Below are 21404 nucleotides of genomic sequence, written 5' to 3' on the forward strand. Positions count from 1 at the left end.
TAAGTTTCATTAGGTCAGATTTGTTTATTTTTCTTTTTATTTCCATTATTCTAGGAGGTGAGTCGAAAAGATCTTGCTGTGATTTATGTCAAAGAGTGTTCTTCCTATGTTTTCCTCTAAGAGTTTTATAGTGTCTGGTCTTACACTTAGGTCTTTAATCCATTTAGAGTTTATTTTTGTGTATGGTGTTAGGGAGTGTTCTAATTTCATTCTTTTACATGTAGCTGTCTAGTTTTCCCAGCACCACTTATTGAAGAGACTGTCTTCTCCATTGTATATCCTTGCCTCCTTTGTCATAGATTAGTTGATCATAGGTGTGTGGGTTTATCTCTGGGCTTTCTATCCATTTCCATTCATCTATATTCAGGTTTTTGTGCCAGTACCATATTGTCTTGATTACTGTAGCCTTGTAGTATAAAGTTGGGGAGTCTGATTCCTCCAGCTCTGTTTTTTTCCCTCAAGATTGCTTTGGCTCTTTGGGGTCTTTTGTGTCTCCATACAAATTTTAAGATTTTTTTTTCTAGTTCTGTAAAAAATCTCATTGGTAATTTGATAGGGATTGCATTGAATCTGTAGATTGCTTTGGGTAGTATAGTCATTTTCACAGTATTGATTCTTCCAATCCAAGAACATGGTATATCTGTCCATCTGTTTGTGTCATCTTTGATTTCTTTCACCAGTGTCTTATAGTTTTCTGAGTACAGGTCTTTTACCTCCTTAGCTAGGTTTATTCCTAGGTATTTTATTTTTTTGTTGCCATGGTGAATGGGATTGTTTCCTTAATTTCTCTTTCATATCTTTCATTGTTAGTGCACAGGAATGCAAGAGATATCTGTGCATTAATTTTGTATCCTGCAACTTTACCAAATTCATTGATTAGCTCTAGTAGTTTTCCGGTGACATCTTTAGGGTTATCTATGAATAGTATCATGTCATCTGCAAACAGTGACAGTTTTATTTCTTTTCCTATTTATATTATTTTATTTCTTTTTCTTCCCCGATTGCCGTGGCTAGGACTTCCAAAACTTTGTTGAATAATAGTGGTGACAGTGGACATCCTTGTCTTGTTCCTGATCTTAGAGGAAATGGTTTCAGTTTTTCACCATTGAGAATGATGTTTGCTGTGGGTCTGTCGTATATGGCCTTTATTATGTTGAGGTAGGTTCCCTCTATTCCCACTTTCTGGAGAGTTTTTATCATAAATGGTGTTGAATTTTGTCAAAAGCTTTTTCTGCATCTATTAAGATGATCATATAGTTTTTGTTCTTCAATTCGTTAATATGGTGTATCACACTGATTGACTTGCATATATTGAAGAATCCTTGCATCACTGGGATAAATCCCACTTGATCATGGTGTAGGATCCTTTTAATGTGTTGCTGGAATCTGTTTGGTAGTATTTTGTTGAGGGTTTTTGCATCTATATTCATCAGTGATATTGGCCCGTAATTTTCTTTATTTTGTAGTATCTTTGTCTGGTTTTGGTATCAGGGTGATGGTGGCCTCGTAGAATGAGTTTAGGAGTGTTCCTTCCTCTGCAATTTTTTGAAAGTTTGAGAAGGACAGGTGTTAGCTCTTCTCGCCTGTGAAACCACCTGGTCCTGGACTTCTGTTTGTTGGAAGATTATTTTTTTTTTTTTAAGAAGATGTTGTGGGTAGGAGTTTATTAATTAATTTATTTATTTTTGCTGTGTTGGGTCTTCGTTTCTGTGCGAGGGCTTTCTCTAGTTGTGGCGAGCGGGGGCCACTCTTCATCACGGCGCACGGGCCTCTCACTATCGCGGACTCTCTTGTTGTGGAGCACAGGCTACAGATGCGCAGGCTCAGTAGTTGTGGCTAGTTCCTCCGTGGCATGTGGGATCCTCCCAGACCAGGGCTCAAACCCGTGTCTCCTGCATTAGCAGGCAGATTCTCAACCACTGCGCCACCAGGGAAGCCCTGTTGGAAGATTTTTAATCACAGTTTCACTTTCATTACTTGTGATCAATATGTTCATATTTTCTACTTCTTCCTGGTTCAGTCTTGGAAGGTTATACTTTTCTAAGAATTTGCCATTTCTTCCAGGTTGTCCATTTTATTGGCATAGAGTTGCCTGTAGTAATCTCTTAGGATGCTTTGTACTTCTGCGGTGTCTGTTGTAACTTCTTTTTCATTTCTAATTTTATTGATTTAAGTCCTCTCCCTCTTTTTCTTGATGAGTCTGGCTAATGGTTTATCAATTTTGTTTATCTTCTCAAAGAACCAGCTTTTAGTTTTATTGATCTTTGCTATTGTTTTCTTGGTTTCTATTTCATTTATTTCTGCTCTGATTTTTATGATTTCTTTCCTTCTACTAACTTTGGGTTTTGTTTGTTCTTGTTTCTCTATTTCCTTTAGGTGTAAGGTTAGATCGTTTTTTGAGATTTTTCTTGTTTCTTCAGGTAGGCTTGTATTGCTATAAACTTCCCTCTTAGAACTGCTTTTGCTGCATCCCATAGGTCTTGGATCATCATATCTTTGTTGTCATTTGTCTCTAGGTGTTTTTTGACTTCCTCTTTGATTTCTTCAGTGATCTCTTGGTTATTTAGTAACGTATTAATTAGCCTCCATGTGTTTGTGTTTTTTTACGGTTTTTTCCCTGTAATTGATTCCTAATCTCATAGCGTTGTGGTCGGAAAATATGCTTGATATGATTTCAGTTTTCTTAAATTTACCAAGGCTTGATTTGTGACCCAAGATGTGATCTATTCCAGAGAATGTTCCATGTGCACTTGAGAAAAAAGTGTAATCTGCTGTTTTCAGATGGAATGTCCTATAAATATCAATTAAATCTACCTGGTCCACTGTGTCACTTAAAGCTTGTGTTTACTTATTAATTTTCTGTTTTGATAATCTGTCCATTGGTGTAAGTGAGGTGTTAAAGTCCCCCACTATTATTGTGTTAGTGTTGATTTCCTCTATTATGGCTCTTAGCATTTGTCTTATGTGTTGAGGTGCTCCTATGCTGGGTGCATATATATTTATAATTGTTATAACTTCTTCTTGGATTGATCCCTTGATCATTATGTAGTGTCCTTCCTTGTCTCTTGTAACATTCTTTATTTTAAAGTCTATTTTACCTGATACGAGTATGGCTACTCCAGCTTTCTTTTGATTTCCATTTGCATGGAATATCTTTTTCCATCCCCTCACTTTCAGTCTGTATGTGTCCCTAGGTCTGAAGTGGGTCTTTTGTAGACAGCATATATATGGGTCTTGTTTTTGTATCCATTCAGAGAGCCTGTGTCTTTTTGTTGGAGCATTTAATCCATTCACATTTAAGGTAATTATCTATATGTATGTTCCTATGACCATTTTCTTAATTGTTTTGGGTTTGTTTTTGTAGATCCTTTTCTTCTCTGTGTTTCCCACTTAGAGTCGTTCCCTTAGCATTTGCTGTAGAGCTAGTTTGGTGGTGCTGAATTCTTTTAGCTTTTGGTTGTCTGTAAAGCTTTTGATTTCTCCAACGAATCTGAATGAGACCCTTGCTGGGTAGAGTAATCTTAGCTGTAGGTTCTTCCCTTTAATCACCTTAAATATATCGTGCCACTATCTCTGGCTTGTAGAATTTCTGCTGTTAACCTTATGGGAGTTCCCTTGTATGTTATTTGTCGTTTTTCCCTTGTTGTTTTTAATAATTTTTCTTAGTCTTTATTTTTTGTCAATTTGATTACTATGTGTCTCGGCGTGTTTCTCCTTGGGTTTATCCTGCCTGGGACTCTCTGCACTTCCTGGACTTGGGTGGCTATTTCCTTTCCCATTTTACAGAAGTTTTCAACTATAATCTCTTCAAAGATTTTCTCTGGTCCTTTCTCTCTCTATTCCCTTCTGGGACCCCTATAATGCAAATGTTGTTTCGTTCAATGTTGTCTGAGAGGTCTCTTAGACTGTCTTCATTTCCTTTTTTTTTTTTATTCTGTTCCATGGCAGTGAATTCCACCATTCTGTCTTCCAGGTCACTTATCCATTCTTCTGCCTCAGTTATTCTGCGATTGATTCCTTCTAGTGTATTTTTCATTTCAGTTATTGTATTGTTCATCTCTGTTTGTTTGTTCTTTAATTCTTCTTGGTGTTTGTTCTTTAATTCTTCTAGGTCTTTGTTAAACATTTCTTGCATCTTCTCGATCTTTGCCTCCATTCTTTTTCCGAGGTCCTGGATTGTCTTCACTATCATTATTCTAAATTCTTTTTCTGGAAGATTGCCTATCTCCACTTCATTTAGTTGTTTTTCTGGGGTTTTATCTTCTTCCTTCATCTGGTACACAGTCCTTTGTCTTTTCGTTTTGTCTGTCTTTCTGTGAATGTGGTTTTCGTTCCACAGGCTGCAGGATTGTAGTTCTTCTCGCTCCTGCTGTCTGCCCTCTTGAGCCTTTTCCTTCTGAGGAATCTTTCACAATAAAGTATAACACCAGTTCTTGACCTCTAGAACGATCCAATGTGGCCGCAGGACTAGTTTGACCAGGCCAGGCCATATGATTGGTTTTATTAACATATCTGTCCCGAAGAGTGAAATTTCACACCTGTGTGACCCCTTGAAGGAGTTGAGAACTGCTTCCCACCCTTCATAGTCTTAATAACACAGGAACTGGCTGTGCTTTTCATTTTTAATCATCCCATAGTCTTTATCTGCCTCCTGTACAAGTTACAACCTAAAGGTTGAATTAGTATATAATTTGGTTACAGATAACCTTGTTTACTGAACATTCAGAAGGAATATTATATAATACTTTTCCTTCCTTCCAATCTAAAAATATGTATTATTGGATCCATCCTGCAACTGGAATCCAGCTACACAAGGACTTACTTAATTTGTCTCCAGTTTCAAACAAGACAAAAAACTGTACCTGTTCCATAGCCCTATAAATTGCTTCATAAGGAAAAAAGCTTAGGTTAAAGAGTTCCCGAGATGGTGAAGTAGGAAGACCCCGCGCTCACCTTCTCTCAGGGTCTCTCACACCAATATGACAACTGTTTTCAAGAAACTGGGCTTCCCTGGTGGTGCAGTGTTTAAGAATCCACCTGCCAATGCAGGGGACATGGGTTCGTGCCCTCATCCGGGAAGATCCCACAAGCCGCGGAGCAACTAAGCCCGTGTGCCACAACTACTGCGCCTGTGCTCTAGAGCCCACAAGCCACAACTACTGAGCCTGCATGCCACACTACTGAAGCGTGCACGCCTAGAGCCCATGCTCCACAACAAAGAGAAACCACTGCAATGAGAAGCCTGCGCACTGCAATGAAGAGTAGCTCCCACTTGCCACAACTAGAGAAAGCCCGCACCTAGCAACAAAGACCCAATGCAGCCAAAATATGAAAATAAATTTATATACAAGAAACTACCAATGTGAAAGACCAGAGCCTATCAGAAAAGACCTTCTATGGCTGAAGAGAGAAAGAAGGAACCACAGCAAGACAGGAGGGGCAAAATTGCAAAAGAGTCCAGACCCATACCAATGGGTGGGCGAGCCACAAACGGGAGAATAGCTATAACTGCAGGGATTCTTCCCAAGGGGTGGGGGGTTGGAGCCCTACATTGTGCTCCCCAGCCCAAGGGTCCAGTGCCAGGAAAATGAGCCCCCAGAATGTTTGGCTTTAAAGGCCAGCAGGGATTACTTTTGGGGGAGCCAGAGGGCTGTGGGAAATAGAGACTCCACTCTTAAAGGGTACACACAAAATCTCACATACTCTAGGACTCAGGGCAGAAGTAGCCATTTGAAAGGAACCTGTGGCAGACCCACCTGCTGATACTGGAAAGTGTTCCAGAGAGGCAGGAGGAAACTGGAGACCGAGACATGGGCGGCAGCCATTTTGGGGAGCTCATTCTACCACGGAGACACTGGTGCTGGCGGGCACCATTCTGGAACCCTCCCTCTAGCTTATTAGCTCCAAGAACTAGCCCCGTCCCCACTCACCAGCCTGCAGGCACCAGTACTGAGATATCTCAAGCCAAGCGACTAGCTGGGAGGAGACACAGACCCACCACCAGCAGGCCAGCTGCCTGAACACCTGCTGAGCCCATAGCCAATCCTGGATACAGCCCTATCCATCATAGATTCCAGGACGTGGCCCCACACACCAGGGTGCAAACACTAGATCTGGGACCCCCCAGGGTCCTTCAGATAGAGACATGGGGAGCCTGCTCCACCTGCAGTGTACAGGCACCAATCCCAGAACCCCCTGGGCTATAGCCCTGCCCATCAGCCAGCCAGTTCTAGCCTTGGTACCAGCCTCACCCACCAGCAGGTGGACATCTGTCCCCAAACAACTGTAGCCCTGCAGCCTGCCATGGCAGGGCCCAGTCCTCTCACCAGCAGGCCAGCCCCAACCCTGAGACACCTCGGGGCCCTCAGCCAGTTGCCCCAGGATCTGACCCCATTCTTCAGCAGGGAGACACAACTTCGGGATACCCTGGACCCTGCAGCCAGCTGTATCAGGAACTGGCCCCACCCAACAGTGATCCAACACCAGCTCTGGGAGCCCCGGACCCTGCAGCCAGAGACCCCAGGACTAGACCCTGCCCAGCAACAGGTCAATTCCAGATTTGGGACACCTTGGGCACCTCAGCCAGTGGCCCTGGGATCTAGCCCCACCCACTAGCTTTGGGACCCCCAGGGCCCTTCAGTCAGAGTCCCCAGGATCCAGCTCCACCCACCAGTGAGCCAGCACTAGCCCTGGGACTCGCTGGGGTTCCACAGCCAGCCTTGTCATTACGCAGCCCTACCAACCAGTGGCCAGCAGCCTCCACACAAGGCAGGGCCTGACAACCAGCTGAACAGGGGGCCAGCCATGCCGACCAGCACGTCCACAGTAGTCCACCCACCACAACAGAAGGACCCACACAGCCCACATAGGGGGAACCCCTAGAGTACATAGCTCTGGTGAGCATACCTGCTGGAACGTATAAGATATCTCCTACAACAGGCCACTTCTCTAACACTGGGAAACATAACCAACCTACCAGATACAAAGGATGAAATTTTGCATTTTCCACAACATGGATGGACCTAGAGGGTATTATGCTTAGTGAAATAAGTCAGACAAAGATGAATACTTTATGTTGTCATTTATATGTGGAACCAGAAAATAAAATAAATGAATCAATATGTCAAAACAGAAACAGACTCACAGATATACAGAACAAACTAGTGGTTTCCAGTGGGGCTAGGGAAGAAGCGGGGAGGGGCAACACAGGGGTAGAGGATTAAGAGGTAAAAATGACTATGTATAAAATTAGTAATCTACAAGGATATACTGTACAGCACAAGGAGTGTAGTCATTATTTTATAATAACATTAAATGGAGTATAGTTTTGAATCACTATGTTGTACACCTGAAACGACTATAATATTGTAAATCAGCTATACCTCAATAAAAAAAATCGTTTTAAGAAGAAAAAGTAAAAAAAAACCAATCAACAAACTACATTAAATAAATGTTAGTAAGCATATGAGTGAGGAAAAAAAAGAAAGGAAGGAAGGAACAGAGGGAGGGAGGGAAGGAGCGAGGGAGGGAGGGAGGAAAGAAGGAAGGAAAACTTAAAGAGCATCATCGATTTTTCATCTTTCTGCTCCTTAACCAATATAACCACTAGACAATATATAAAGTGAAACCATGAAATAAAAACATTCTCCATAAAAATAAGAAAAAAAACCTTTGTATCAAATCATCCTAGACCATAAAGCATAAAGAAAATAGATACCTGACATCTATGTTTAATATAGATCCCAGGCCAAAAAACAAAAACAAAAAACTTTGCATATTTCTCAGCCCAGGAAATCTCTATTTATGCTATTATTTTATCCTTTGTACTGCAATAAGAAGAATGGAGCTTCTTTGTACTGCAATAAGAAGAAGGGAGGTTCTTGCCAGTATCTAGAAAGAAATTTTGCTTCACCCTTAGCATTCTAAGCTTCATGCTCTGATAAGTATGGCCATATGTGTCTCCCCTTCAGGAACAGAAAACTATAGTGCTTGGATTCCTCCAGAGGAAGTGAGATGGCTTGGGCAGAATGAATAAATATCCTTTCTTCTTTGGGGTACTGAAAGTCAAGGCATTACAAATGTCAGAAACCAGAAAACAAGGCAGCGGATATCTAGCAGAACCATGATTTGAAGGAATGGAAAGGAGTCATTGAAATAGAGACCTAGGAACCTGACTTTCCAAATCATACCTAGATGTGTACGCTCAGCTTTTTTAGAAGCCAGCCCCAAACATTTGCCCTCTTTCTTTTTTGCTGCTTCACTCTTCCCCAGTTGACAGCCTCCACCCTCATCCATCATCTCCTCTGTCTCCTGGCCTATTCCAGCCTTTAGTTTCTAAGTCAATATGACTTCCCAACCTAGAATTTAGTGCCTATTCTGGGTTAAGGATACAACAATAAACAAAAAAACATCTCAGCCCTCAATGAGCTTAAATTCTAGATGGAGGAAAAACACAAAAAAATAATAAATTAAAAAATTTTTTAAATAAATTAAAAATTAAAATACAGAGAATTAGTTGACCATATGACAATGATGGTCATCAAATTTTTGACCTGCAAAAATGGCAATTTCATGAGTCAACGTTTATATTAAATTGTGATAATATTTTAAAAATTACACAAGGGAGAATAGGTAGTAGGGTGTATGGGAAAGTGAGCACAGAGAGGGTTACAACTTAAAACAGGGCAATCAGTGTCTAAGTGGTAGAATTATATGAGATTGTTTTTCTACTCTTTCACTATTTTTCAAAGGAGCATGCATTCCTTCATAATGAGTTTTTTAAAACTTTATGACATTAAAATTGCTGAAAAACTGAAATGAGTCATACAAACATGTAAATTTTAGGGTATTTACATCAAGCAAGAATCTAAGATACAGATCATATTAACACAATCTTATTCACGCCCTATGAAATTAGGGTAAAATACAGTGTGGTATAAAACATCTAATATTTATGTTCCAAACCATAAATTTTAAAAATAAGAAAGAAACTATTTTAATGAGTATTGTAGAAATACAACTTATGTTACATTTTTTAAATGTGCATGATCAAAGAACAAAACACTCCCATTGTTAGATCACCCAAATAACAGACTGCCATCTAACACATGCTTTTCAGTATTTAAATTGTTTGTGAAACAAAAATGTGGGGAGAGGGAAGCACTACTTACAAAATGTACCTACCTACAAGGCAGCTTAATTAAAAAATAAACTAATATATAACTTAAACACTAAAACAATAACTATGGTATGATGACAACTTTGTAAATAAATTCCAGAAAAATTAGGATACTAGTAAAATTAATTATTAAATTAATCTATTAAACATAGACTAAAATCTAAAAGGAAGAAGTGAATTCTCCTGAATACTGATTGACCTCGCTCAATAATCTTAACAGTGCACATGTGCCCTTTCCTCAAAGGAAATCTCCAAACCAGCACTGTGCAACAGAACTTTCTGCAATGTTGGAAATGTTCTGCCTTGTCCTATAAGGTAACCACTAACTACACATGGCTACTGAGCATTTGAAATGCGGTTCATGCAACTAAGAAACAGAATTTTTTATTTTATTTTAATTATTTAATTTTAATTTAAACAGCCGCAAGAGGCTAGTGGCTACCTACCCAGATAGTACAGCTCTAAGAACTGCCTCTTGCATCCTTTTCTTAATTAACTCAGAGTCTTCCACCTGGCTGATTCCCCACTGTAGACAAACTAGGCTCTACTTCTCACTCTCGGTCTACCATACTGTCCACCTGGCCTCAAACTTTCTTCCTAAGTTGTTGCATAGCTGATTTCAGCAAAGCTGTGGTCCAGTGCTGCTCAGCTCAGAAACACTGGCTGACAGAGCCCTGGTCTCTTCCTGCTTGCCCAGGAAAAGAAGTGGGATACTAATGCTTTTTTTAAAAAGTGAATAGACAACTAAATGTCCTGTAAGACTTCTTAGATACTAACCCAGAGGGAAGAGATTAAATCCAGTGATGTATCAAAAGCCACTCCCAAACTTAAAATTCTACTATCCCAAACCTAAAATTCTAGGTAATGACAATTTCCAAAATTATATAGTATTTACAGAATAATTCCAGTACCTTAAACCTTACAAAACTCAACTCCCAAATCAAAGCATCTAATGGCATTATTTGGAATCACACTATCATGCAACCAGTCCCCTGACTCACTGAGCAAAAAGGGTAACTTACCTTTTCTGCTGTTCTTAAGAAAGATGTTTTAATACTCAAAGTATTATTTTCATAATTTATTGTCATTCATAGGAACTTAGGTCATCTATATCTTTATGCAAAATACTGGAGTAAATCTTTCCCTCAATTTTACATTCTTAAAGCTGTTACAGTTGTTCAATTTCAAGCGGATACCCATTTTCTGTTATTTACCAGACTTTATAACTTACAGTCAGTAGATACAATAGTTTTAAATATAGTATTTAACTGATATTAGAAAACAAAGTAAAATATACTAAGAAAAAAAATTTTACAGCAGGATAAGAAACTGGATTCAATGTGTATCTGAAAACAGTGAGTGCAGCTCAAGGAAAACTTACTGATTTAGCAGGACATCAAGAATAAACGATGTTCCAAAGGCACCCAGCAGGAAGCTTGCCTGGTCAACGTGAGTCAACTGCAATATCAGAAAGATAAAAGGTATTTATTATTCAGCCATAGAGATCAAATGATAAGCACTTCTCATGATCATTTGAAAGTTTTATAATATAAATTAGAAAAACAGTTCAACATAGAAATTAAATAAAAACAGAGTAAAATTTGCACCTTCTTAGAAGCTATTCACTAATCTGAAGTAAAGTACCACTTAATCAAGGAGAGCAAGTACCCTCCCTTTCTGCTTTATCTCAAGTGGTTAAACATTTCATTTCCAAGAAGACTGAACTACATTTCATTCTGTTTTAGATGACTGACTCCTTTAAAATTAAGCTTTGTACATTAAAAAAGAAATAGGGAAAAATATGTTCAATACAAGAGTAAATTAAGATGATGAATGTGATCTATTTACAAGGAAGACATCTAAACGTCTAAAAAACCCTTTTCATCCTATCTCAAATACATACTTTCGAAGTAATAGTTCAGTTCTAATTTACCAAATGTAATTTCATAGAGGTTTCCACAATTTCCTAAGAGAAAAACTGAGCCTCTGCCCATCTACTGCAAACATCACCCATCAAAAGTTTATTGGGAAAAAAATCACTATTTCCTATGCCAATCTAGGGACTCCCAGAGAAAATCACAAGGGACTCTAAAAAACATACAGTGTTACCAATAACATTAATATTAGCGTATTGAATAACCACATGTAATAACTGAAAAGAAAGGAGGAAGGAAGCAGAACTATTTATTTTGACTTCCCATATTAACAGTAGCTATACCTGAGCAGTAGAACTATAAATTATTTGATTTTTTGGTTCATATTTGTCTATAGTATCCAAAATTTCTACAATAAACATGTATAATTCCTGCAGTGAGAAAAGCAAACATACACTATTTTAGAGATATAAACCATCTGAGCAACTGTATTTATGTAGCAAGTGAGGCAGATGGTCGTGCTGCTCCCCGAGAACCAGCGCATCTTAGGAAGGGACATTGTAGGATTCTGTGGGGCACAAAGGGCACCTCAATCATACCTAGGATTTTCACACTCATTAACCTATGGTATCAGGAGAAAGGAGAGTGCTTAATAATCATAAAGCTTTCTGGAAACAAAGGATAACCTTTCCATTTAAAAATCTTTGAAATAAGTGGGAGTGGGAGAATGCCACACCTCAGTTGCTAACACATTCCAATCCTCGTGAAACCGCAAGAATGAAGAACTATCTGGATACTTCTCAGCCTCATTAAACATCCAACCCTAACTCCTCACTCTTCCCAATTAACACCCAGGTTATCACCAAATTCTGGCTTCTTTTTTCTTTTTATGATGGTTCTTGGATCCACACTTTACTCTTCATTTCATATCTGCCACAGTTCATATCCTCCCTGATTTACCTAAAACTGACTCCTTATCAAAACCCCAAATGTAAGTCCTGTATTTTCTACTACATCAAATACAAACTTTCTCTCTCTGCATATCAAGATCCTCCACAATCACCTCCCCCCACCCCAGACATAAGAGCACACAAGTTCCCAAGGACCCACCCATATCCCATTCACACTCAGTTCTCTCTTCTACTCTTTAATTCCACAAACTATGTGCATTCCAACTCTTTCTATAGCTTTCATTCATCACTTGTGCTTTTCCAAACCAGACCCTGGGGTAGTGATCTTCACCATGGCCATTTCCCAGAAATGGCCCTATTCATCCTTCAAGACTTAGATCAAGTTCCTTTTTGTATTAGTCTACCGGGCTACCATAAGAAAGTACCACAGACCGGATGACGTAAACAACAGAAATTTGCTTTCTCACAGTTCGGGAGGCTGGAAGTCCAAGCTCAAGGTGTTGGCAGATTTGGTTTCTCCTGAGGCCTCTCTCCTTGGCTTGCAGATGGCCACATGGTTTCCTCTCTATGCATGTGTACCCCAGGTGTCTCTCTCTCTCTCTCTCTCTCTCTCTCTCTCTCTCTCTCTCCCCTAAGGATATCAGTCATATTGGATTAGCATCCACCCTTACAACTTCATTTAATCTAATTACCTCTTTAAAGACTGTCACCAAATACAGTCCCATTAGCATTAGGGCTTCAATATATAAATTCTGGAGGGGACACAATTCAATCCAAACTTTCCTCTCCCAGGAAGTCTTCCCAAACCCTTCTAGCTTCCTTCTCTCCTCTTCCTCAATACGGTTCATTTTGATATGAGGGCCTCAGTACTGACCAGCATCAGGTATTCAGTAAGTATTTCCTGACTGACTGACTCATTTGAGGGTTTGTTTGATCAATCACCTGGATGCACACATGAACAACAATTACACAGCTATAAATTACCTGCTTACAGAAATGCCATCCTTCCATCAAGTTGTTCTTAATGCTACCCCAATGGATAATTTCTTTTCTCTAAAAGCTCTTTGAGTTTCCTGAAGTGCTAACAACCATGTTTGGGGAACAGCCTGGGGAAAGCTCTGTCTCAATTAAAAAGAACCTCTCTCTCCTCCATTCTTTCTCAGCATTTATTGTGAACATGGCAGAGGACACATGTTATTCATCACGGCATCATAATTACAGCCTGGATCAAAATAACATTACTATTCTTTTTTAGCAAGATATTTACTGTTTGCATTAATTCTGTCTAATTCTTATATTTTCTTTTTCCTGCAGCTTCAGTTTACAACTGGTATTTTACTTTATTGATCTCATCCATGTCCCAAGGAGAAACCCATTATGTAAATTCAACAGAAAATCTATTGACAGCATGTTTAAGCCATTAGTGAAAAATGTTTACATTATTGATAGTAATAGGAACGGGATTATATTAATATTGTTTTAATGTAAGGAAGGCTTCCTTAGACTGTATACAGATTGATTCATTCAACAAACATCTTCTGAGAGTCTACCAAGTGCTGGGAACTCTTCTGATTTGGGGGGCAAGATGAAGAAGACTGATCATGTTTCCACTCTAGTGGGGCTTATCTTCTAGTGGAAGGAGATAGAAAGTGACAAATAAAATGACAGAAAATGACCAATTAGATGAAAAATAAACTTAGAATATAAATACACTGTTCTCAGATTTAATAAAACAGGGTAAACAGGTAACCAGGGTAGACAGCGTTCTAGGTGGTATGGAGGCCTCTCTGAGGAGATGACATCTGGAGAATTAGAAGGGATCTATGGCAGACAGACTGACGGCTCCAAAGATGACCACACTCTAATCTCTGGAACTTGTGAACGTGTTACCTCACACAGCAAAAAGGACTTTGCCGATGTGATAAAGTTAGGGACCCTGAGATGGGGAGAGTATACTGGATTATCCAGGTGGACCCAAGGTAGTCACCAGAGTCTTATAAGGATCGGAGTCAGAGAAGGAGATGTGATGATGGAAGTAGAGATTAAAATGAGGTTAGGAAAAGGCCACATGCCAAGGAATGTTGGCAGCCCCCAGAAACCGGAAAAAACAAGGAACAATTTTCCCCTAAAGCCCCCAAAAGGAGCACAGCCCTGAGAACACCTTCATTTTAGCCTTTTAAGACCTAATTCAGGCTTCTGATCTCTAGAACTGTAAGAAAATTCATTTTAGTTGTTTTATGACATTAAGTTTGTGGTATAACGTGTTACAGCAGCAATGGGAAACTAATACAGCATCACTGGCAATGTCCCTGAACATTTAGAAAAGCAACTCCAATAACGAGTGGATTGCATCAGTGTTCAATGTCATTTTCCTCCGTGGCTGGGTTAAAACCAAGGCACCTGCACCAGTAGAACTGACACTCATGAAGGCAAAAGGATCAAACTCCAAACATAGGACTTCCCAGCCAAAACAAATTTGCAGTAGTAATCACGAAAATACATGTTAGCTTGGTTTCCTTGCATTCTGGATGGTCATCTACCATTCAGGCACCTGCCATCCCCAAATGTCTGACTTAACAAGTAGGCTGAAGAGAAGAAACATATTTACTTCTTTACGTTATCTTGGAGAAATTATAAATTAAGTAGAATTACACTGAACTCATGCAATTAACAATCCAGTTTATTATTCAACACCTTAATCTTAGACCTTACCTTCTTAGCTCAAAAGAAAAGAAAATGTTTAAGAAGAGAGAACTAGTCTAATCAGGATTTTCCTCTTTATTTTGGTGGGGGAGTGCCTAACATATATTGACCCCCCAAATTCTAATATTTATTAACTAATATTAGTTATTATTTGATATCTAATACTTATTAAGAAGATTATTTTTATTAAGAAGATTATTAAGAAGATTAAAAGGTAGTAATGGCTCTTAGAGACATTTGAAAATTATTATTATTTTGCAGAAATGCATTTTTTCAAATTACTATATAAGAATGACTTGTGATTTTAAAATCTATTAACCAAATGCTTTGTTACCCTAGAATAACCTAGAGCTCATATAATACACATCCTTATTTTACAAATAAGGAAACTGAGGCATGTGAGTAAATGTCATTTCCAAATCACCCTGTTTGGTAGTAGGGCAGCATTTCACCTCCTGGCAGGCCTCTTCCATCATGCTTCATCTTTGCTATCATTCTGCAGTTTGGAGGTGGCTTGCAGGTTTTACTGGGTTCTAAAGAGCACTTCTAGAGCATTTAGAAGAAAATCAAACCACGAAAAACAATCTTTGGAACTCTGACTTCATCAGAAAAGTCAATAACATTATCACATCTGACACAAAGCACAACCTTAGAAATTAAGCATTATACTTTACAATACACATGGAAATCCATTTTTTAAGGAAACAAATTACACAGGTATGGTAAAGTGTGTGTGTTTTAAGCAGTGAGGCTGATTTTGATCATAGCTGTGAAAAAAGACTGAGGGAGAAAAAGGCAAAAATATAAAATAACTATCGAGATGGCAAGAAAACTTAATAAATCAATATAATTACATAAGGATAATTTAAATTTCAAAAATGAATCAGAATTTTAGGACCAGAAGAACCTGATACAATCCCCAGATTGAGGCCTGTTTATTATCCATGGGCAACAGCTGAAATTTAAGTGTGAAGTTAATATAACCCTCAAGCTCCTTATGCATTTTGCTTCTTGACAACCTGTCTTTTTCTCCTCACATCTCCTAGAGCCATGAACTAGAGCAACCCTACATATTACAAAGAGCAGATATAAATGAATTTTTCAAGCTTGTCTTACTTACAACCTTTTTTTTTTTTTAAAGATTTTATTGTTGATGTGGACCATTTTTAAAGTCTTCATTGAATTTGTTACAATGTTGCTTCTGTTTTACGTTTTTGGCTTTTTTTTCTAGCTGCCAGGCATGTGGGATCTTAGCTCCCCGACCAGGTATCGAACCCACACCCCCTGCATTGGAAGGCGAAGTCTTAACCACTGGACGGCCAGGGAAGTCCTTATAACCTTTTTTTAAAGCAAAGATGACACTAAAACTGTCATGGTAGAATCAGAACTTTGACACAAGGAGAAAGACAGGTAGTTTGGGTTTTTAATTAAGTCCAACCTGAATAATGAATCAATGAATATCAGTGGCGTGGGAGTATTACCAGTCAAACAGTATTATACAACAGGATAATTCTGAAAATTAACATAATTAAAACGAAGTCTTCAATGTATGTAACAGAATATTTAGCTGTTCTGCATCCTAAATTCTTCTTTGCCATTTGATTGCTTCTATTTAGTTTTTTAAAATATGCAAGTGTAATTCCTGGTATCCAATACTTTGAGCTCAGTAAAAAACAAAATACCAATAATTACTTTTAAATATTTTCCCTGGTCTTCTACATCAGACAAGGCAACTGAAGAGTCACCATAACCTGACTGTAATTACTCCATTGCCTTATGTGGACTTCTGACAAAACAGTTCAAAAAGACTGATACTACAACCTATTAAGATTCCTCATTCTAGAATTTCCTGTAGCCACATCAACAATATTGTTTTCCCCTGTCTGTTACTCACGATATGGAACTTACTGAAGCAGAATTGTGTAACAATGGCTTTTTTTAACACAGGATTCTACCAAATAGATCTACCTAATACATAAATTAGCACAATACATATGTAAGAGCATTAGTGTTTTCTATTCATAATTGTATATCTATGACTCTATGTTAAATGCCTCCCTCTTTTCATGTGGTCAACTCAATCATGTCCATAGTTGTCATAATCTGTATCATATATTGCATTTAATTTACATATTACCTTTAACCAAAAGGCTCTTAAAATCCAACCTTCTATATTTAGTATTGCAAGAACCAAACAGTGTCCAGCAACAGGACATTTTAAAACAAAATGAAACAAAACAAAAAGCATAGCCTTTAAAGCCAGGCAGAACTGGGTTTGAATTCTGGGTGTTCCATTTATTAGTGGAACAAACTAGGGCAAATTGTTTAATGTCTCTGAACTGAAAGTCCTTGTCTCTAAAAGACCAAAAATAATAATACACACTCTGTAGCTTTATTGTGAAAACTAAAGGACAAGTTACAATCCACTCAACCTTTATGGAGCACTGACCATACCTCAGGAAATACACCAGGCTCTGGGGATACACAGAACAGTCAGACATGGCCCCTACACCCAAGAAACTCACAGTCAAAATGGGGAGCTGCTACACAAATTATTACAAAATATTTGAAAATCCAATAATAGATATATGTACAAGGTATAACAGCAGCCGTCTGACTATAGGATTACAGAGAGTTGGGGAGGTGCTCCTCAGACCAAGAATGCAGGGGAAAGCACTCCTGGTAAAAGACCCGACAAAGGCACAAAAATGGGAAACTCAACACACTCAGGGATTATAGGAAATGCTATATTCTTGAGACAGAAGATGTGAGGCATCTATTGTGGGAGAACAGGCTGGAACCCCAATGCCATAGAACTTCCAAACCAGTGGTTCTCAATCCTCATTGCATATTAGGCTTGCTCAGGAAGCTTTTTAAAAAATACCACTGCCAGGGCCCCAAACTCAGAGATTCTAATTCTTTTAGTCTGGGATGGATCCTGGGCATCAATATTTTTTAAAGAGCTACGCTGTAATTCTGAGGGGTGGCCAAGGGTTCAGAACCACTAGTATAAAACCATGAAAGAAATGTACTCCTTGCCCTGGAAACAATAAGAAATGGATGTAAAAGGCTTTGAGATGATAGATGTTCAATAAACAATAGCTCCTTTCCCTTATCTTCACAATTTACGACAAAATATGTTTAGCTTTGAAACTGATGATCTACTCATTGAATCCCCCTATATTTCTTGCAAGTAAAATGTATGTTCTTTTGACAATTTACTGCCTGAATTTTGTTGTTGAGTTCAACCAAAATAATAAAAGTCTTAAAAGTTAAAAAAACCAGCATCACCCAACCAGCTTTACAACAAATGCTAAAGGATCTTCTCTAGGCAAGAAACGCAAGAGAAGGAAAAGACCTATAATAACAAACCCAAAACAATTAAGAAAATGGGAATAGGAACATACATATCGATAATTACCTTAAATGTAAATGGACTAAATGCTCCCACCAAAAGACACAAACTGGCTGAATGGATACAAAAACAAGACCCATATATGCTGTCTACAAGAGACCCACTTCACCTAGAGAAACATAGAGACTGAAAGTGAGGGGATGGAAAAAGATATTCCATGCCAATGGAAACCAAAAGAAAGTTGGAGTAGCAATTCTCATATCAGACAAAATAGACTTTAAAATAAAGACTATTAGAAGAGACAAAGAAGGACACTACATAATGATCAAGGGGTCGATCCAAGAGGAAAATAAAACAACTGTAAATATTTATGCACCCAACACAGGAGCACCTCAATACATAAGGCAAATACTAACAGCCATAAAAGGGGAAATCGACAGTAACACATTCAGGTAGGGGACTTTAAAACCCCACTTTCACCAATGAACAGATCATCCAAAATGAAAATAAATAAGGAAACACAAGCTTTAAATGATATATTAAACAATATGGACTTAATTGATTTTTATAGGACATTCCATCCATAAACAACAGAATACACATTTTTCTCAAGTGCTCATGGAACATTCTCCAGGATAGATCATATCTTGGGTCACAAATAAAGTAAATTTAAGAAAATTGAAATTGTATCAAGTATCTTTTCCCCCCACAACGCTATAAGACTAGATATCAATTACAGGAAAAGATCTGTAAGAAACTCAAACACATGGAGGCTAAACAATACACTACTTAATAACGAAGTGATCACTGAAGAAATCAAAGAGGAAATCAAAAAATACCTAGAAACAAATGACAATGGAGACACGACGACACAAAACCCATGGGATGCAGCAAAAGCAGTTCTAAGAAGGAAGTTTATAGCAATACAATCCTACCTTAGGAAATCAGGAAACATCTCGAATAAACAACCTAACCTTGCACCTAAAGCAATTAGAGAAAGAAGAACAAAAAAACCCCAAAGTTAGCAGAAGGAAAGAAATCATAAAGATCAGATCAGAAATAAATGAAAAAGAAATGAAGGAAACGATAGCAAAGATCAATAAAACTAAAAGCTGATTCTTTGACAAGAGAAACAAAATTGATAAACCATTAGCCAGACTCATCAAGAAAAAAAGGGAGAAGACTCAAATCAATAGAATTAGAAATGAAAAAGGAGAAGTAACAACTGACACTGCAGAAATACAAAAGATCATGAGAGATTACTACAAGCAACTCTATGCCAATAAAATGGACAACCTAGAAGAAATGGACAAATTCTTAGAAATGCACAAGTTGCCAAGACTGAATCAGGAAGAAATAGAAAATATGAATAGACCAATCACAAGCACTGAAATTGAAACTGTAATTAAAAATCTTCCAACAAACAAAAGCCCAGGACCAGATGGCTTCACAGGCGAATTCTATAAAACATTTAGAGAAGAGCTAACACCTATCCTTCTCAAACTCTTCCAAAATATAGTAGAGGGAGGAACACTCCCAAACTCATTCTAGGAGGCCAACATCACCCTGATACCAAAACCAGACAAGGATGTCACAAAGTAAGAAAACTACAGGCCAGTATCACTGATGAACATAGATGCAAAAATCCTCAACAAACTACTAGCAAACAAAATCCAATAGCACATTAAAAGGATCATACACCATGAACAAGTGGGGTTTATTCCAGGAATGCAAGGGTTCTTCAATATATGCAAATCAATCAATGTGATACACCATATTAACAAACTGAAGAATAAAAACCATATGGTCATCTCAATAGATGCAGAGAAAGCTTTTGACAAAATTCAACACCCATTTATGATAAAAACCCTCCAGAAAGAAGGCATAGAGGGAAATTTCCTCAACATAATAAAGGCCATATATGACAAACCCACAGACAACATCGTCCTCAATGGTGAAAAACTGAAACCATTTCCACTAAGATCAGGAACAAGACAAGGTTGCCCACTCTCACCACTCTTATTCAACATAGTTTTGGAAGTTTTAGCCACAGCAATCAGAGAAGAAAAGAAAAAAAAGGAATCCAAATCGGAAAAGAAGTAAAACTGTCACTGTTTGCAGATGACATGATACTATACATAGAGAATCCTAAAGATGCTACCAGAAAACTACTAGAGCTAATCAATGAATTTGGTAAAGTAGCAGGATACAAAATTATTGCACAGATATCTCTGGCATTCCAATACACTAATGATGAAAAATCTGAAAGTGAAATCAAGAAAACATGCCCATTTACCACTGCAACAAAAAGAATAAAATATCTAGGAATAAACCTACCTAAGGACACAAAAGACCTGTATGCAGAAAATTATAAGACACTGATGAAAGAAATTAAGGATGATACAAATAGATGGAGAGATATACCATGTTCTTGGATTGGAAGAATCAACATTGTGAAAATGACTCTACTACCCAAAGCAATCTACACATTCAATGCAATCTCTATCAAACTACCACTGGCATTTTTCACAGAACTAGAAAAAAAAATTTCACAATTTGTATGGAAACACAAAAGCCCCCAAATAGCCAAAGCAATCTTGAGAACGAAAAACGGAGTTGGAGGAATCCGGCTCCCTGACTTCAGACTATACTACAAAGCTACAGTAATCAAGACAGTATGGTACTGGCACAAAAACAGAAAGATAGATCAATGGAACAGGATAGAAAGCCCAGAGATAAACCCACGCACATATGGTCACCTTATCTTTGATAAAGGAGGCAGGAATGTACAGTGGGGAAAGGACAGCTTCTTCAATAAGTGGCGCTGGGAAAACTGGACAGGTACCTGTAAAAGTATGAGATTAGATCACTCCCTAACACCATACACAAAAATACGCTCAAAATGGATTAAAGACCTAAATGTAAGGCCAGAAACTATCAAACTCTCAGGGGAAAACATAGGCAGAACACTCTATGACATAAATCACAGCAAGATCCTTTTTGACCCACCTCCTAGAGAAATGGAAATAAAAACAAAAATAAACAAATGGGACCTAATGAAACTGCAAAGCTTTTGCACAGCAAAGGAAACCATAAACAAGACCAAAAGACAACCCTCAGAATGGGAGAAAATATTTGCAAATGAAGCAACTGACAAAGGATTAGTCTCCAAAATTTAAAAGCAGGTCATGCAGCTCAATATCCAAAAAACAAACAACCTAATCCAAAAAATGGGAAGACCATGTAAATAGACATTTCTCCAAAGAAGATATACAGACTGCCAACAAACACATGAAAGAATGCTCAACATCATTAATCATAAGAGAAATGCAAATCAAAACTACAATGTGATATCATCTCACACCAGTCAGAATGGCCATCAT

General features: G+C 38.2%; 1 protein-coding gene across 15 annotated transcripts in view; it reads right to left on the minus strand.

Moving 5' to 3' along the window:
* The window catches only part of ADAM22 (ADAM metallopeptidase domain 22), a 245400-nt gene that overhangs the window by 196395 nt on the left and 27601 nt on the right, over positions 1 to 21404 (minus strand). For all 15 annotated transcript variants that reach the window (XM_060020586.1, XM_060020590.1, XM_060020591.1 and 12 more), the window contains exon 3: positions 10560 to 10636. In XM_060020586.1, coding sequence (XP_059876569.1) covers positions 10560 to 10636 — 77 coding nt within the window. The remainder of the gene's footprint in view (positions 1 to 10559; positions 10637 to 21404) is intronic.

The sequence above is a fragment of the Delphinus delphis genome, chromosome 9 (genome assembly GCF_949987515.2).
Source record: "Delphinus delphis chromosome 9, mDelDel1.2, whole genome shotgun sequence".
In the NCBI taxonomy this organism is placed as follows: domain Eukaryota; kingdom Metazoa; phylum Chordata; class Mammalia; order Artiodactyla; family Delphinidae; genus Delphinus; species Delphinus delphis.